At 39.8% G+C, this 13,593-nt stretch overlaps 1 protein-coding gene across 1 annotated transcript in view; it reads left to right on the top strand.

The window, feature by feature from the left end:
• Positions 1-13,593, top strand: part of SCUBE1 (signal peptide, CUB domain and EGF like domain containing 1) — a 204,350-nt gene that overhangs the window by 110,677 nt on the left and 80,080 nt on the right. Inside the window, exons 6-7 of the mRNA XM_065742416.1 lie at positions 4,327-4,443; positions 7,297-7,386. Of these exons, the coding sequence (XP_065598488.1) occupies positions 4,327-4,443; positions 7,297-7,386 (207 nt within the window). The remainder of the gene's footprint in view (positions 1-4,326; positions 4,444-7,296; positions 7,387-13,593) is intronic.

Raw genomic sequence — 13,593 nt, forward strand, 5'->3', positions numbered from 1 at the left:
CTGTTTGCCTATTTTACAAATGGAAGAAATGTTAATGTCAAATTTGTTTAGTAGTGGCAGGTGTTGAACAGGAAACATTCAGAACACAGTTCTGCATTTATATCACTCAGTAGAATCAAAGCCAAGCTCCCAACAGTTCTATGCAGTGGAGTATATTAGTAACCTGCAATAGATGAGATCTATGTACCCTGCCAAGCCCTAAGTAGGATTTCCATGCCAAGGGCAGAAATCAATTAGAGTTTTATAGGGCTCTATTCTCTGCCATCCTTTCTTGACAGTGAGAGAAGGATTCTACATCTCCACTGACCTTACTTTCCCACTTGTGCACTGAACACTTTGAATAAGACAGAAATGTTGTCTGCATTTGTCATTAAGGATAGTTATTGCAATACAGTGAGTCTTATGTGCCCAAAGTCTGGTAATTTGTAGCTTTTGAATACTTAATATTGCAACCTTATTGGTTTTTTTAATGTAAATTCTAAACATGCAATTTCTCAGTTACAGAAAAAGATGTTGTATAGTACACTAGGAAAATAGAGAAGCATTCAGAGAAGTGGTATCAGAAGGCCATCTAGAAATACACTGGGCAGAATCAAACAGATCTAGACATAATTCCTCAGCAGAGCCGCATCCTTCAGATTGAAATCAGCAGTAAATTACCATCTTCTCTGTACACAAGCCATTAGAAGTATACGCTTTGTTTGCAGTAAAATGATCTCCCACCTATGCCTAGTTTTGGCTTTTCAGCTTCTACTGACAGTTTCAGTTATATGCTGTCAGTACAGAGATCTCCAGAATGTTAAGAATGTAAGGCCATGCTAGAATAAATAGTGCAAACAACGTTGCATTCACAGATTTATCACAAAGAAAGAGATGTCCATTTATTTTTATAAATTATGCATTTAGTGGAGAAATTAGTTAAAAATTACTGTGATTCATCTGGAACTGCAGTGTACTGGCTCCATCATCGTGCTGTATAGCCATGTTTTCACAAAGACTATTGCAAAAACAAAAATTCTGATTTGTAGTGAATTCTCTGGCATCTGAACCATGGTATATATTTCATCAATATGCAGACAAGATCAGCAAGTCGTTGTCCTAGGGATTTTGGGAGGTTTGATGGGTACTAAATAGCAGATTAAATATTTGGCCATGTATTTTCCAAATACTCATTATGGTGGGCATGCTAAATAAAACAGATGGGAAAAATGATGATATTGAAGATCAGAGTAATACTGGAAGCTCAGCACTAAGATCTAGTCTGTAGAGTGGGGCTGAATTCTTGTATTTACTATCTTCCCATGGTTTTAACATGGAAGATGTTAAACTGCTTCGGGCAGCCTGTTCCATGCCCACCGCCCTGTGGTGCTGACCCTGTCCCTAACCCCCAGCTGCCCCTCCCCTGACATAGTTCAGCGCTGCCCCTCTGCTCCCTGTGAGGAGCTGCAGCCACATCAGGCCTCCCCTTACCTTCTCTGCTCTAAGCTTATTTTGCAGAGTATTTCCCTCAAATATGGGAAAGCCATGTCAAGATTTCCTCTATTCAGAAATCTCTGCGTGTCATACATTTTAACTCAATTATCTTGCCATAAATGCTAAGAGGAAGAGCACAGCACCTTATTTGCACTTGAGATGTGTATGCTAAACCAGTGTCAGAAGCAGTTATGTTATTCTGATTTAAAATCTGCAATATGAGGATCAGTGCATCTGAATTCTAACAGATAATGTGCATATTCTTTGGTTTAAAAAGTCCATATATATTACTATAGTCCATCCAGTTGAAACTTGTTCTGTAGCGTTTCAAAGTGATCTGTGTCAGTCAGAAATTATTATTTTGCCTTCTTGTTTTCCTCTTTAGTATCACAAACTGTAAATGAGCACACAGTCTATAACATAGCTGTAGAATCTGAATTAACTGGAAATAATTTTTAATCAATTTTAGGATTTCTCATGAATTTGTTTTAATGATTTCTGATAAAAATTGAGTAGATCTGGTTGTCCCTTTGCTTTTAAATACATTTATGGGTTTTTTTCCTCTATCCAAGAATAACTTCTCATTGAGTCACTGTCACAGGATTAAGGCTGCAAGGAAATTAAATGACATATTTTACAAATTGATTTTTTTACTAATTTCACCTGCTGAGCTGTCAAGCTCCAGAAATTTTGGCTTGAGTTGATTTAAAAAAATAAAATAGTCTCAGAAGAAGCTCAAATGCTTCGGAAAGATTATTTACAAATATTTCTAAGAAACAATCAAAGGAACAACATAAAATATTTATTGACTGAGTAGAACTGGAACTAGTGTTACTGAAATTTAGTGTACAGGGGAGCTATAAAACAAGTGTGTGATTCTGCAGGATATGCTATAAACAGCATAAGAGTTCATAGAAAAACATAGTAAGGAAAATTCCCTTACATTATGAGATTCGGAGCAACTGTGTTAAGATACTTTCATCTCTGCTAGTGGAGGTTTTTAGGCAAGGAGAGCCAAAAATAACCCCTGCAGACAAGTTGTTTAAAATACACACTTTGATGCTTATTGCACTTTAAAATAGTTAATAAAAATACTGTTGGTTTGAAATGTATTTAAACATCTGGCATAAACTGTACCTTAAAGTTAATTTGTGATGGCAGTGCAGTCCAGCAGGAATAGAAATACTGAATGAATCTCCGAGCAGTCCAAGAGGCATGCAGGGTCAAGAGGGAGGGGAGGATAGTTAAATGGAAGTCACCTTATCCTGGCTTAGCTCTGCTGGTGTGGAGCCATTATTCTGGAAATTGCAAGCAGCTGCTTTCTGTATCACATACAGCCCCTGCCTGATCAAATCCCAAAGTCAGCCAGAAGAGCAGTTCATGTTTGCAATCAAGATGCAGCCAGCTGATTCCACCACTCCGCTAGCTCTCTGCTAGGCTGCAAAACAGTATTTCATTTACCCCTAGATTAAGCAAGAAATGATATATCACACATATAGTGTGGCATGGAGAGGGAACCAGGAGAAAAAGATGAGTCAAAAATAATTGCAAGTCAAGGAATGGACAAAAAGAAGTGAAAGAGGGTAGACATATTGCTGAGTAATGAACCTCGGTTTAGATCGCTGATTTTAAAATCCTACTAACAATTATCTTGAGTTTAGTGAATATCCCAATTTGCTACCCTGGTGCTTGTATAAACTCTCTTGTCTAGAAGAAAAATTCTGCTGGAAACCAGAATGGGAAAGTTCCTTCTGATTAATAGGAGTCCTTATTTAGATTACTGTAACCACATCAAAACAGATATCTAAGTCCTCTGAAATTTATAATATAACTGAATAACTGAATATAACTGCATTGAATTTCTCCTGTTTCTGTCAATAGAAACGTATCCATAAAGATCCTAGTCTAAATTATCTGTACAAAAAAATACATATTGAATTCAGATTAGAACTGGTTTATTCTGCATAAAACTACGTGGTTACAAAAGATTAAGTGAAACAGGCAAATTAGAGCCATTGTATACCAGCTTAATATTTAAAAGCTGTTTTGTCAGAAGTTGACTCTGATCTCTTAATTCTTGAAAACTTCAAAACTCTACCTGTCAGGAGAATATGTTTGCTTTAATGTAAGTTTAGTATTCTTTCACCAGACAATATTTAACTGCTGAAAGTGGTTTTGTACTGTATGTCTGTATGTCAGACATTGTCAGACACTGTATGTTTGTATGTCTGTAAGGAAAAGTGACCTCTCCAGTGCTTTGTCCTTAGTTGAGGCTAGGACACCACAGGGCCATACTTACACTGTATTTTTTGTCACAGAGTGGAAAATTCCTGCATTATTTATTCATCTACTTTAGGAGGACTAGTACTTGAAATAATTGATTTGATAATAGAATCACAATTGATAATGTGATTCTATTCTTGCTGTTTGTTCTCTGCTTCCTCCACTTAGAAAGCAAAGAAAATACATCTGTATTGGAGACTGCTCATTTCTGTATGGCATATACATCACAGATAAGAAACATGCAGCTTTTAGGAAGAGATGAAATTGGCTGTCCACACATGCTAATAGTACTAATACAAATACACTAGGGGAAGAGTAGCACATGCTTCTATTTTCTTTCTCTCACTTGCTTTACTGCATGGATCAAAAGTTAAGATGTGAGACAAGAGTGTGACTAAGATAATGGGGCTCTGAAAAAATGTGGAATGCAAAACTGCGAATATGTCATGTTGCCTTACATCTTGGTTTGTTACTGCTCTTCTGTATTCTGAAAGGCCCTCAAGACTAATTGGTTTCATTGTCATTTTATTTATATATACATATATACACATTCATTTGGGGCTTAACTAGTAACCTGTAACTATGGGAATGGAGGCTGCCAACACACCTGTGATGACACTGATACTGGTCCTGTGTGTGGTTGTCATCAGAAGTATGCCCTGCATTCAGATGGACGAACCTGCATTGGTAAGTACTTCTCTGCAGCACATTTTATTTCATATTCCTCACAGAATACATATGTGCACATACGTGTGTGTGTGTGTGTGTGTGCATGTGTGTATGTTTGTATCTTGCAGGAATTTAGCACCATTGCCAAGAGAAGTGTGTAGCAGCAGTTCCTAGCCAATAGTGGCAAAGATCATGCTACGTATAGAGAGAAGCACTTGTGCATGTTGTGTTAAAATGTTTGTTAATGGAGTATCCATTCGTTACTCTTTTGTAAATTTTCTTTCTTTTCATCACTCTAATAATTTTTAAAATAAGATGGTGTAAATTTTCATTATGAATGAAAGCTCAGCTGTTCTGTTCATTATCATGAGTAAGACTTCCTTGCGTAAGTAATGTGAGGAAGATGGTCTTCTTTTCCTAAGCTGCTACTGGAAAAAAATTATTCACTGTGACGTGCTTTCCTCCCTGCTGTATATGTTTTATTACTGTAAAATTTACAGTACTTATAGTTAATATGCTTTCACTAAGATTATCAATAGGAAAAAAGCTATTCGAGTGACAAAGGATCTTGGGAGATGCTCTGCTAACGTTTATGATTGTAAAATGGATTATTTGCGTAACACATTTTCTTCCCACTCTGCATTTCTTAAATAAAAGGGGATAATTTTGCATAAAGCAAGTTAGATTTTGAAGATTCTTACAGATCAAAACCTGAAATCCATAATAGATAAGCACTGTGATCATGCTGTCTTTTTTTGTTTGTTTAATTTCATTTCCTCATGAATTCCTACTAATTTCCCGAGGTTAAAAAAATGGGCACATATTTATCATCTTTTCTCTCCTCTACTTCAGTACTGCAAGACAAAGCACTTGATCTAAACCCCATGGAAATCTGTCAGTTATCTTTAATGTTCTCTTGGTCAGATCCATGGCATGAAATTCGGGGCCTGCATGGAGCCTCACTCACTTCTGATGGGTTTGATTGCACAAATTTTGTGACGGGGTGAGGGTTGTATTGGCAGAGGTAGGGCTGAACATGGTTCAGCGCTGGACTCTGCCGTGCTGTGTTATACACAAGCTATGTCTCAGCTTGCGGGATCTCTCAACCAGTACTTTTTGATTAACACAGAGGGCTCAGTCTTCCAGACCCTCTGTTTAAATAACCCTCCCTGAAGTCTGTGGCAGTTCCAGATGCAGAGAATTAGCAGGAATGAGGGCCTTAAGAGCAGCTTATATTGAATGGATAATTGATCTTCTGTTTCTTAGCGTTCACTAATATCCTCAGATTGATGTTTTATATTGTCCAGCATGTAAAAATGGTTTCCAAAGCTGTGTACACTGCACCTGTATTTTTTTTCCCATTTTTGTAATGTAATACATACAACTCCATGTTACATTCCTTGGTCTTGTGATATAAGTCACATATTACTGCCTGTACTGATTTTCTTCCCTCTAAGTAGTTTTCTCTTAGAATACTTTTTAATTTTTTATTTATTTTTTTACATTTTTATTCCTGCTTTCTGGTGATGGTTCCTGATTGCCTGTCTTGTCTGATAACTGACGTTCATTAATTATTTACAGAGTAAAATAAATCAAAAAACTCAAACAAAAGCCTCTATTGCAGCCTGATCCCATCTAGAACTTGTTAAGAACAAAACAAAACAACTTCTTGTTACCACTCAACCATGTAGTGTTGCCACAAACAAAACCTGCCAGCCTCCTCCTCCTCCTCACTTCAGTGATTCTAATGTTTGCTGTCTTCAGTGGTGTATATTTTCCAGTCATCACTGCAAGAATGCAAACTTCTGCAATACCAGAGAAATACTTTTCGACCCTTTGTCTAACATATTTTGACTTTGTTTAACTTATCCTTTTATTTTTTGTTTGCTGCATGTGAAAGTCCCCACCTGCACTTTGGATTTTGTTTTTCTAATTCCTTCCCGGTAAAAATCATTTTATTTACTGAGCTGCTTCTTCTCCTTTGCTCTCCTGTACGATAAATCTTTATTTTTATTTCACTTACTGATCATTTCTTCCCACACTTGTGACTGTTTCTGTGTATTTATAATGAAACATAACCAGACTAAATCCTCATTATGCCATCTGAAACTCTTACATATAGGATTTCAGAGACTACTTTGTACAATGACCTTTGCTGACATCGTCTTGCTCATTGTGCATGCTCATGAAGTTACTAAACCCTGTTCTTGCAACATCTTTTCTAGCATTGAATGTTTAGCTAGTAGTGTTTCATAGACAAGCAGGCAACCAGCACTGCCCAAATTGATCTTTTTTGTGTTTGTTTGGTTTGTTGTTTGTTTATTTTTGTTGTTTTTGTTCAATTTGCATGCTGTTGTTTGATTCCTCTTCGTGATGTGTCAATGTGTGTGAGACTGTGTTGCACCCGTACCCATCCATCACCGGACTCTTCTTGCTCTCTCTGTCTATCTCGATCTTGTCCCTGCCAATTTCAGATCATGATGTCACCATTACCCTGAATCATTTTGCAGTGTGTCTTTAATAGTTCGTTAAACTAGCATCCGTGAGTTTTAATTTCCATCATTAACACCTTTCTGGGGCACTCATTTTAGCAGTCTTTTCTTCAGTAGGAGTCCATCTTCATGTATCTGGTTAATTATTTTGTAGTTGACCATTCTTTCTCCTCCCCTTTTTTCTTCCTCCTTTTCCCAAGCACCCATTAATTTTTTTCTTGGGTCTCAAAGGGAATTAACTCTCTAACGGGGATTTAGTGCTTTCAGTGCCTTGCTTCTTGGCTTTGGCTGTGCCATGCCAAGAAACTGTCTTAGGCAGTGGAAAATTGGGCTTGTGATTAACCAACTGCTCCATGTTTGTCCCTTACTTGTGTTTTAGAGAAGGATGAGGCTGCAATTGAGAGTTCTGAGTACAATGCCACGTCAGTAGCTGATGTGGACAAGCGGGTGAAACGGCGGCTACTTATGGGTAACACTTTTCTTCCACTTCCTTTGTTGTGCTCTCACTTTTGTCTGTATGTGTGTGGGGGGTGGTTCTCTTTTGGTCTTATTTGGTCTTTTGGTTTTGGTTTGGTTTGTGTTTGTTGTGTTTTTTTTTTTAGCTGGCTTTATCTGTGTGAAAAGGTCACCAATTTTTTTAAGTTCTCATCTGTTGTACAACTTCATTTCTTGTTTTTAAACTTTTTTTCGTAATGCTGCAGCTTTAATGTTCAAATTCTTCTGCACAGAAAGAAGCTTTTGCCGTTAACCTTACTTACCTTATGCAAGCTACTTCTTATATGTGAATTGTGTGTTTGTGTGTATGTGTTACTCTAGGATTCTTAAAAAATCTCATGTTGTAGACTTGCCCTTTGACTTAAAAGTGGATGATGGTGATAATATAAAACAATGTTCTATTACATATGTAGTGTTAAATGAACAACTGTATTTGACTACTTAGAATTTGCAGTGCTTTTGATCGAAATGTAAATATTATGACTGGAAATGGATTTATTTCCTTTGTGTAGCTATGTTAGTAACCACTGAAAGATCTTTCCCTCATGACTAGTGAGCTTCCTTATGTTCATTCAAGACTGAAGCATGGCTCATTTCTATGTGTTGTTGGAGGCTGAGAGTGGAGAGATGGGGAAGTACATTGGATAATGTAGATAATTCTTTAGCTTCTCTCAGTTAACTCACTGCTCACCTTTGTGGTGGTCTTCTTGTTACATACACAGCCTTTTGGGAACTGAAAGAGTGGCTGAATTTCTGCCAGTTTATTTTCATGTGACAGAGAGCACAGGGTAGCACACACTGCTAAATGATGCCAGCAGTTTGAAGGCTTCCAAGTGGTTTATTACTCTGTTTTTTCAATTCTGATGCCTTAGACACCACGTGTAATATTTCTATTAGTTTTTAAGCATAATGAGCATTGGTGAGGTGTACTGAATAAATCATATACAAGACAGGAGTTCTTCACCTGCTGGAGAAATTATGCATGATGAAATTCTGCTCTGTTCCTTCCTGGTAGCTGTTTCCTTTCTAAAAAGCACTAAGCCCATCACAGACTGCCCTGCTAACTCTTGGCAGGCTGAGCTCTGGCTGTAAGCATTTGCACCTGCCTTGAAGAAGCACCTCTGAAAGACCAGACTCTGGATTACTGGGCTAATAGTTGCAGCAGGTGGCAATGTTTATACAATTTTCATATCACTTTTATCTTGCCACCCATACTAAATCATCCACTTAGTTGTAGGTCAGCAGACAGTCACCATGCAAGAAATGGCAGGGTATCCTAAGGCAGAAATTGTATTAGTTGTTAATACTGAGGTAAAATGTTTTCTCTCCTCTGAACACCTGGTCATATGTTCCTTTATTTTTAGAATATCTGTGATTGTTAATTAGCAGTTAATTCACAGATCTAGCAAATGAACAGTATCATAAGTTCATAAGTTCATAAGTTCATAAGGTTGGAAAGGACCTACAAGATCATCCAGTCCAACCATCCTCCTATCACCATCTCTACCCAACTACTAAAAGTCCTTAAGCACCTCATCTAAACGCTTCTTGAACAGCGCTAGGGATGGTGCCTCAACCACCTCCCTAGGCAGGCCATTCCAGTGCCTGACCACTCTTTCAGAAAAGAAATGCTTCCTGAGGTCTAATCTAAATCTTCCCTGGCGCAACTTGTGGCCATTCCCTCTCGTCCTGTCATTACTTATCAGGGAGAAGAGGCCTACCCCCTCCTCACCACAACCCCCCTTCAGGAAGTGGTAGAGTGCTATAAGGTCACCTCTGAGCCTCCTCTTCTCCAGACTAAACAATCCCAGCTCCCTCAGCCGCTCCTCATAAGACTTGTGCTCCAGGCCCCTCACCAGTTTTGTTGCCCTTCTCTGAACACGCTCCAGGGCCTCAATGTCCTTCTTGTAGTGAGGGGCCCAAAACTGAACACAGTACTCGAGGTGGGGCCGCACCAGAGCTGAGTACAGGGGGATGATCACCTCCCTGCTCCTGCTGGCTACACTATTTCTAATACAGGCCAGGATGCTGTTGGCCTTCTTAGCCACCTGGGCACACTGCCGGCTCATGTTGAGCCGAGCATCAACCAACACCCCCAGGTCCTTTTCCTCTCTACATTCTTCAAGCCATTCTGCCCCAAGCCTATAGCATTGCATGGGGTTATTGTGGCCAAAGTGCAGGACCCGGCACTTGGTCTTATTGAACCTCATCCCATTTTGCTCAGCCCAGCTGTTCAGCCTATCCAAATCCCTCTGAAGGGCCTCCCTACCCTCAGGCAGTTTGACACATCCTCCCAGCTTTGTGTCATCTGCAAACTTACTGAGGGTACACTCAATTCCCTCGTCTAGGTCATCAATAAAGATATTAAACAAGATGGGCCCCAAAACTGACCCTTGGGGGACACCACTCGTTACAGGACGCCAGCTGGACTTAACTCCATTAACCACTACCCTCTGGGCACGGCCCTCCAGCCAGTTCTCCACCCAGAGAAGAGTGAACCTGTCCACACCACGGGCTGCCAGTTTCCTTAGGAGAATACTGTGGGAGACTGTGTCAAAGGCCTTGCTGAAGTCCAGGTAGACTACATCAACAGCCTTTCCCTCATCTACCTGTCTGGTCACCCAGTCATAGAAGGAGATGAGGTTGGACAAGCACGACCTGCCCCTGGTGAACCCGTGCTGGCTGGGTCTGATCCCTTTATTGCCATGCACGTGTCGTGTGATCTCCCTCAATATCATCTGTTCCATAACTTTCCCTGATACCGAGGTCAGGCTGACAGGCCTGTAGTTCCCCGGGTCTTCCTTACGGCCTTTCTTGAAGATGGGAGTCACATCGGCAAGCCTCCAATCTTGTGGGACCTCTCCAGATAACCAGGAATGCTGATAGATGGCAGAAAGTGGCTCGGCAATCACCTCTGCTAGCTCCCTCAGCACCCTTGGGTGGATCCCATCTGGCCCCATGGACTTGTGGCAGTTCAGATGGAGGAGAAGATCTCTGACCGTCTCTGCTTGAATCACAGGGGGTGCATTATGCACCCCGTCCCGGACTTCCAGGTCAGGGCAAGTACCATTTGGATAACTGTCCTGTCTATTAAAGACAGATGTGAAGAAGGCATTGAGAACCTCAGCCTTTTCCTTATCATCTGTGGTTATATTGCCTGCCTCGTTGAGTAAAGGAGGGAAATTTTCCTTAGTTTTTCTCCTGCTGTTAATATATTTGTAAAAGGGTTTCCTGTTCTCCTTTACAGCAGTAGCCAGCCTAATTTCAAGCTGGGCTTTAGCATTTCTAATTTTCTGCCTGCAGATCTTGGCCAGTTCTCTGTAGTCACCCCAAGTAGCCTGACCCATCTTCCAGAGGACATAGACTCTCCTTTTCTCTCGGAGTCTCAACAAAAGATCCCGGTTCATCCACACTGGTCTTTTGCTCCTCCGGCTTGACTTACAGGACTCCGGGACTGCCTGCTCCTGTGCCTTTAAGATTTCCATCTTGAAGAGCATCCAGGCTTCCTGGACCCCTTTACCCTTCAGGAGCAAGTCCCAAGGGACCCTTGCAACAAGTGTCCTGAACAGGTCAAAGTCTGCCCTCCGGAAGTCCAAGGTAATAGTTTTGCTAGTCACCCTCTTGACGGCACCCAGAATAGCAAACTCCACCATTTCATGGTCACTCTGGCCAAGACAATCTCCAACCTTCACATCCCCTACTAGTCCTTCCCTGTTAGTGAAAAGTAGGTCAAGCAAGGCATCTCCCCTGGTAGGCTCTTGCACCAGCTGAGTCAGGAAGCAATCATCCACACATTCTAGAAATCTCAAGGACTGCTTCCTCTGCGCAGTATTGTATTTCCAGCATATATCAGGGAAGTTGAAGTCCCCCATGAGAACAAGTGCTGGCCATCGTGCAACATCTACGAGTTGTTTATAGAACATCTCATCTATTTCTTCGTCCTGACTAGGAGGTCTGTAACAGACCCCCACCACGATGTCACTCCTAAGGACTATCCCCCTGATCCTTATCCATAGACACTCTACTTTGTCATTTCCAACCACTAGTTCTTCAACATCAAAACACTCTTTGATATAGAGAGCTATGCCACCACCCTTTCTTCCCTGTCTATCCCTTCTGAAGAGCTTGTATCAGTTTGCTGTTTAATGGTGCGCTGTTTATATTAATTTGACAAAAACTATGTAGCTGCTCATGTCGTTTTCTGAAGGTGATAGTAACAGTTTTAGCTGTCGTTTCAGTAAGGTCCACAGTCTCATAGGAAGTCAGTAAAAAAACATGGAAAAGACCAACATACCATTGGAAAATCCAATCCTCAAAGTCTAAACAGTAAAATTACCCTGCCATTATCAGTGTGTACAATATGTTTTAGAGAAACTAAGCAATATAGCACTCTGCTTTGATACCTCAAGCTCTAAAAGAAGTAATTATCCATCCTGAAGGTACTTACGAGAGTTCAGGAAAACAGAAGTAAAAAGTTATTATGAGAAACAAGATTCTTAGTTACACCAAGCAGAACAGAGACTCTAAAAAGAGGTTTTGGGAAACAGTTTTATAAATCATTTTGCGAAACACATTGTCTAACTCTTTGGTACCTTTTGCATTTGCAGTTATCAGCCAACAGCTTAGAGTTTCTGGGCAAGTTGTATTTTAACAACTGATTCCTTAGAAAAACATTAACTGGAGCTGAAAAGAAATTCAATTATTAAATGACAGCTGAGTGGGTGGCTTACTATTTAGGGATTTCACTAACTGTTTCTTTCTACCCTGTTTTCTGATTTTCAGAAAATCCACAACTGTTTTTTTGACAGCCTTACTACATTTCAAAAGTGTACTGCTTTTCCATGAAATTTGATGTTTCTTCAGATGCATTCTGAACAGACATTTTAGAAAGTATTTGAAGGCTCCTCAGGAAACTTTACCAGCTCTTATAAATAGACTTTTTTGACCCTGCTGTAGGCAGTCATGAGAGAGTAGGAAAAGTTGATGACTATGTAATTTTAGTAAACCGATGAAAGATACTTTCAATTACAAGGCCTGAGCTGATAACTTCTAGGCCCCTGTCGTTTGCTGTATTATTAAAATTACTGTGATCTTCACAACAGTTTCTATCAGCCTAGGCTAAGAATATGTGCATGAGAATACTTAGGGAGAGTGGGAGTGCTGTCAGACATGAGTGCCTGTGCAGTTCATTTTGCTACAGCAAAACTGACTTGCTTCTGTATCTCATACCAACCCTCTGTGTCCCAGTCACAGTGTCCTGTGATTTGGGGCTAAATCCTTAATAGAGAAAAGTGGATAAAATACAATGCAGTCCTTGCTGTTGGATGTATTTCTTTTTTAGATCTCATGAAGCAAACCAGAAACTGCAAAAAACTTTAGTTTAGAACCACTCAATTATTGTTAGCAATCTTCATCCAATTTCATAACATTCAGAAATATGGTAGGCTTCCAGATGTCCTTTATCTTCCATGCTCATAGCAAATCAGTTGGTTTCAGAGCAGAATGCTCTCATTAAAAAAACGTCACTGAATGACTTTTCTCTGGTCAGGAAATGTGGCACCATCTTGCTGTTCCTACAACTTGTTTACATTTCTTGTACTTCCAGTTCAGTTGCCATTTTAGAGGGAAAATGTGTGTGCCCTTAACTGCATTCCAGATGGACTTCTGAGGTGGGCCAGATCCATTTTGCACCATATTTCATTTCTCTCCCTTTATTCTCTAGTAGACAAATGAGTCAATTTCATTTAGTCTTGAATTCATGTAACTTCAGAACCTCTACAAAGGCTGCAGTTCTCTCCTTTACCTTCAGTATACCTTTTCCATTCTTTTCAGAGGTCACTGTTGCGAGATCCCTTTGTTTGGCAATAAAATGCTTTTCCTTTGGTTCTGTTGGGTATAGAATTGGTTCCTTCTTGTTGCAAGAAGATAATTAGGCAAAGTTCCTTTTATTATATCAAAGAACAATGGTGCTCTGATTGCATTGATCTTGTCTTGTACTTAAAGAAATGCAGTATTACTGAATGTTTAAGGTCAGAATAACATTACAAATGGTAATGATACTGTTAAAGAAATGCAGTATTACTGAATGTTTAAGGTCAGAATAACATTACAAATGGTAATGATACTGTTACTACACGTGTCTTCAGATCATCCAAATGGTAAGCCGAAATTTACTCCTTCA

Source organism: Cyrtonyx montezumae, unplaced genomic scaffold, assembly GCF_038088225.1.
Source record: "Cyrtonyx montezumae isolate F1298 unplaced genomic scaffold, pur_monq_1.0 scaffold_3, whole genome shotgun sequence".
NCBI lineage: Eukaryota > Metazoa > Chordata > Aves > Galliformes > Odontophoridae > Cyrtonyx > Cyrtonyx montezumae.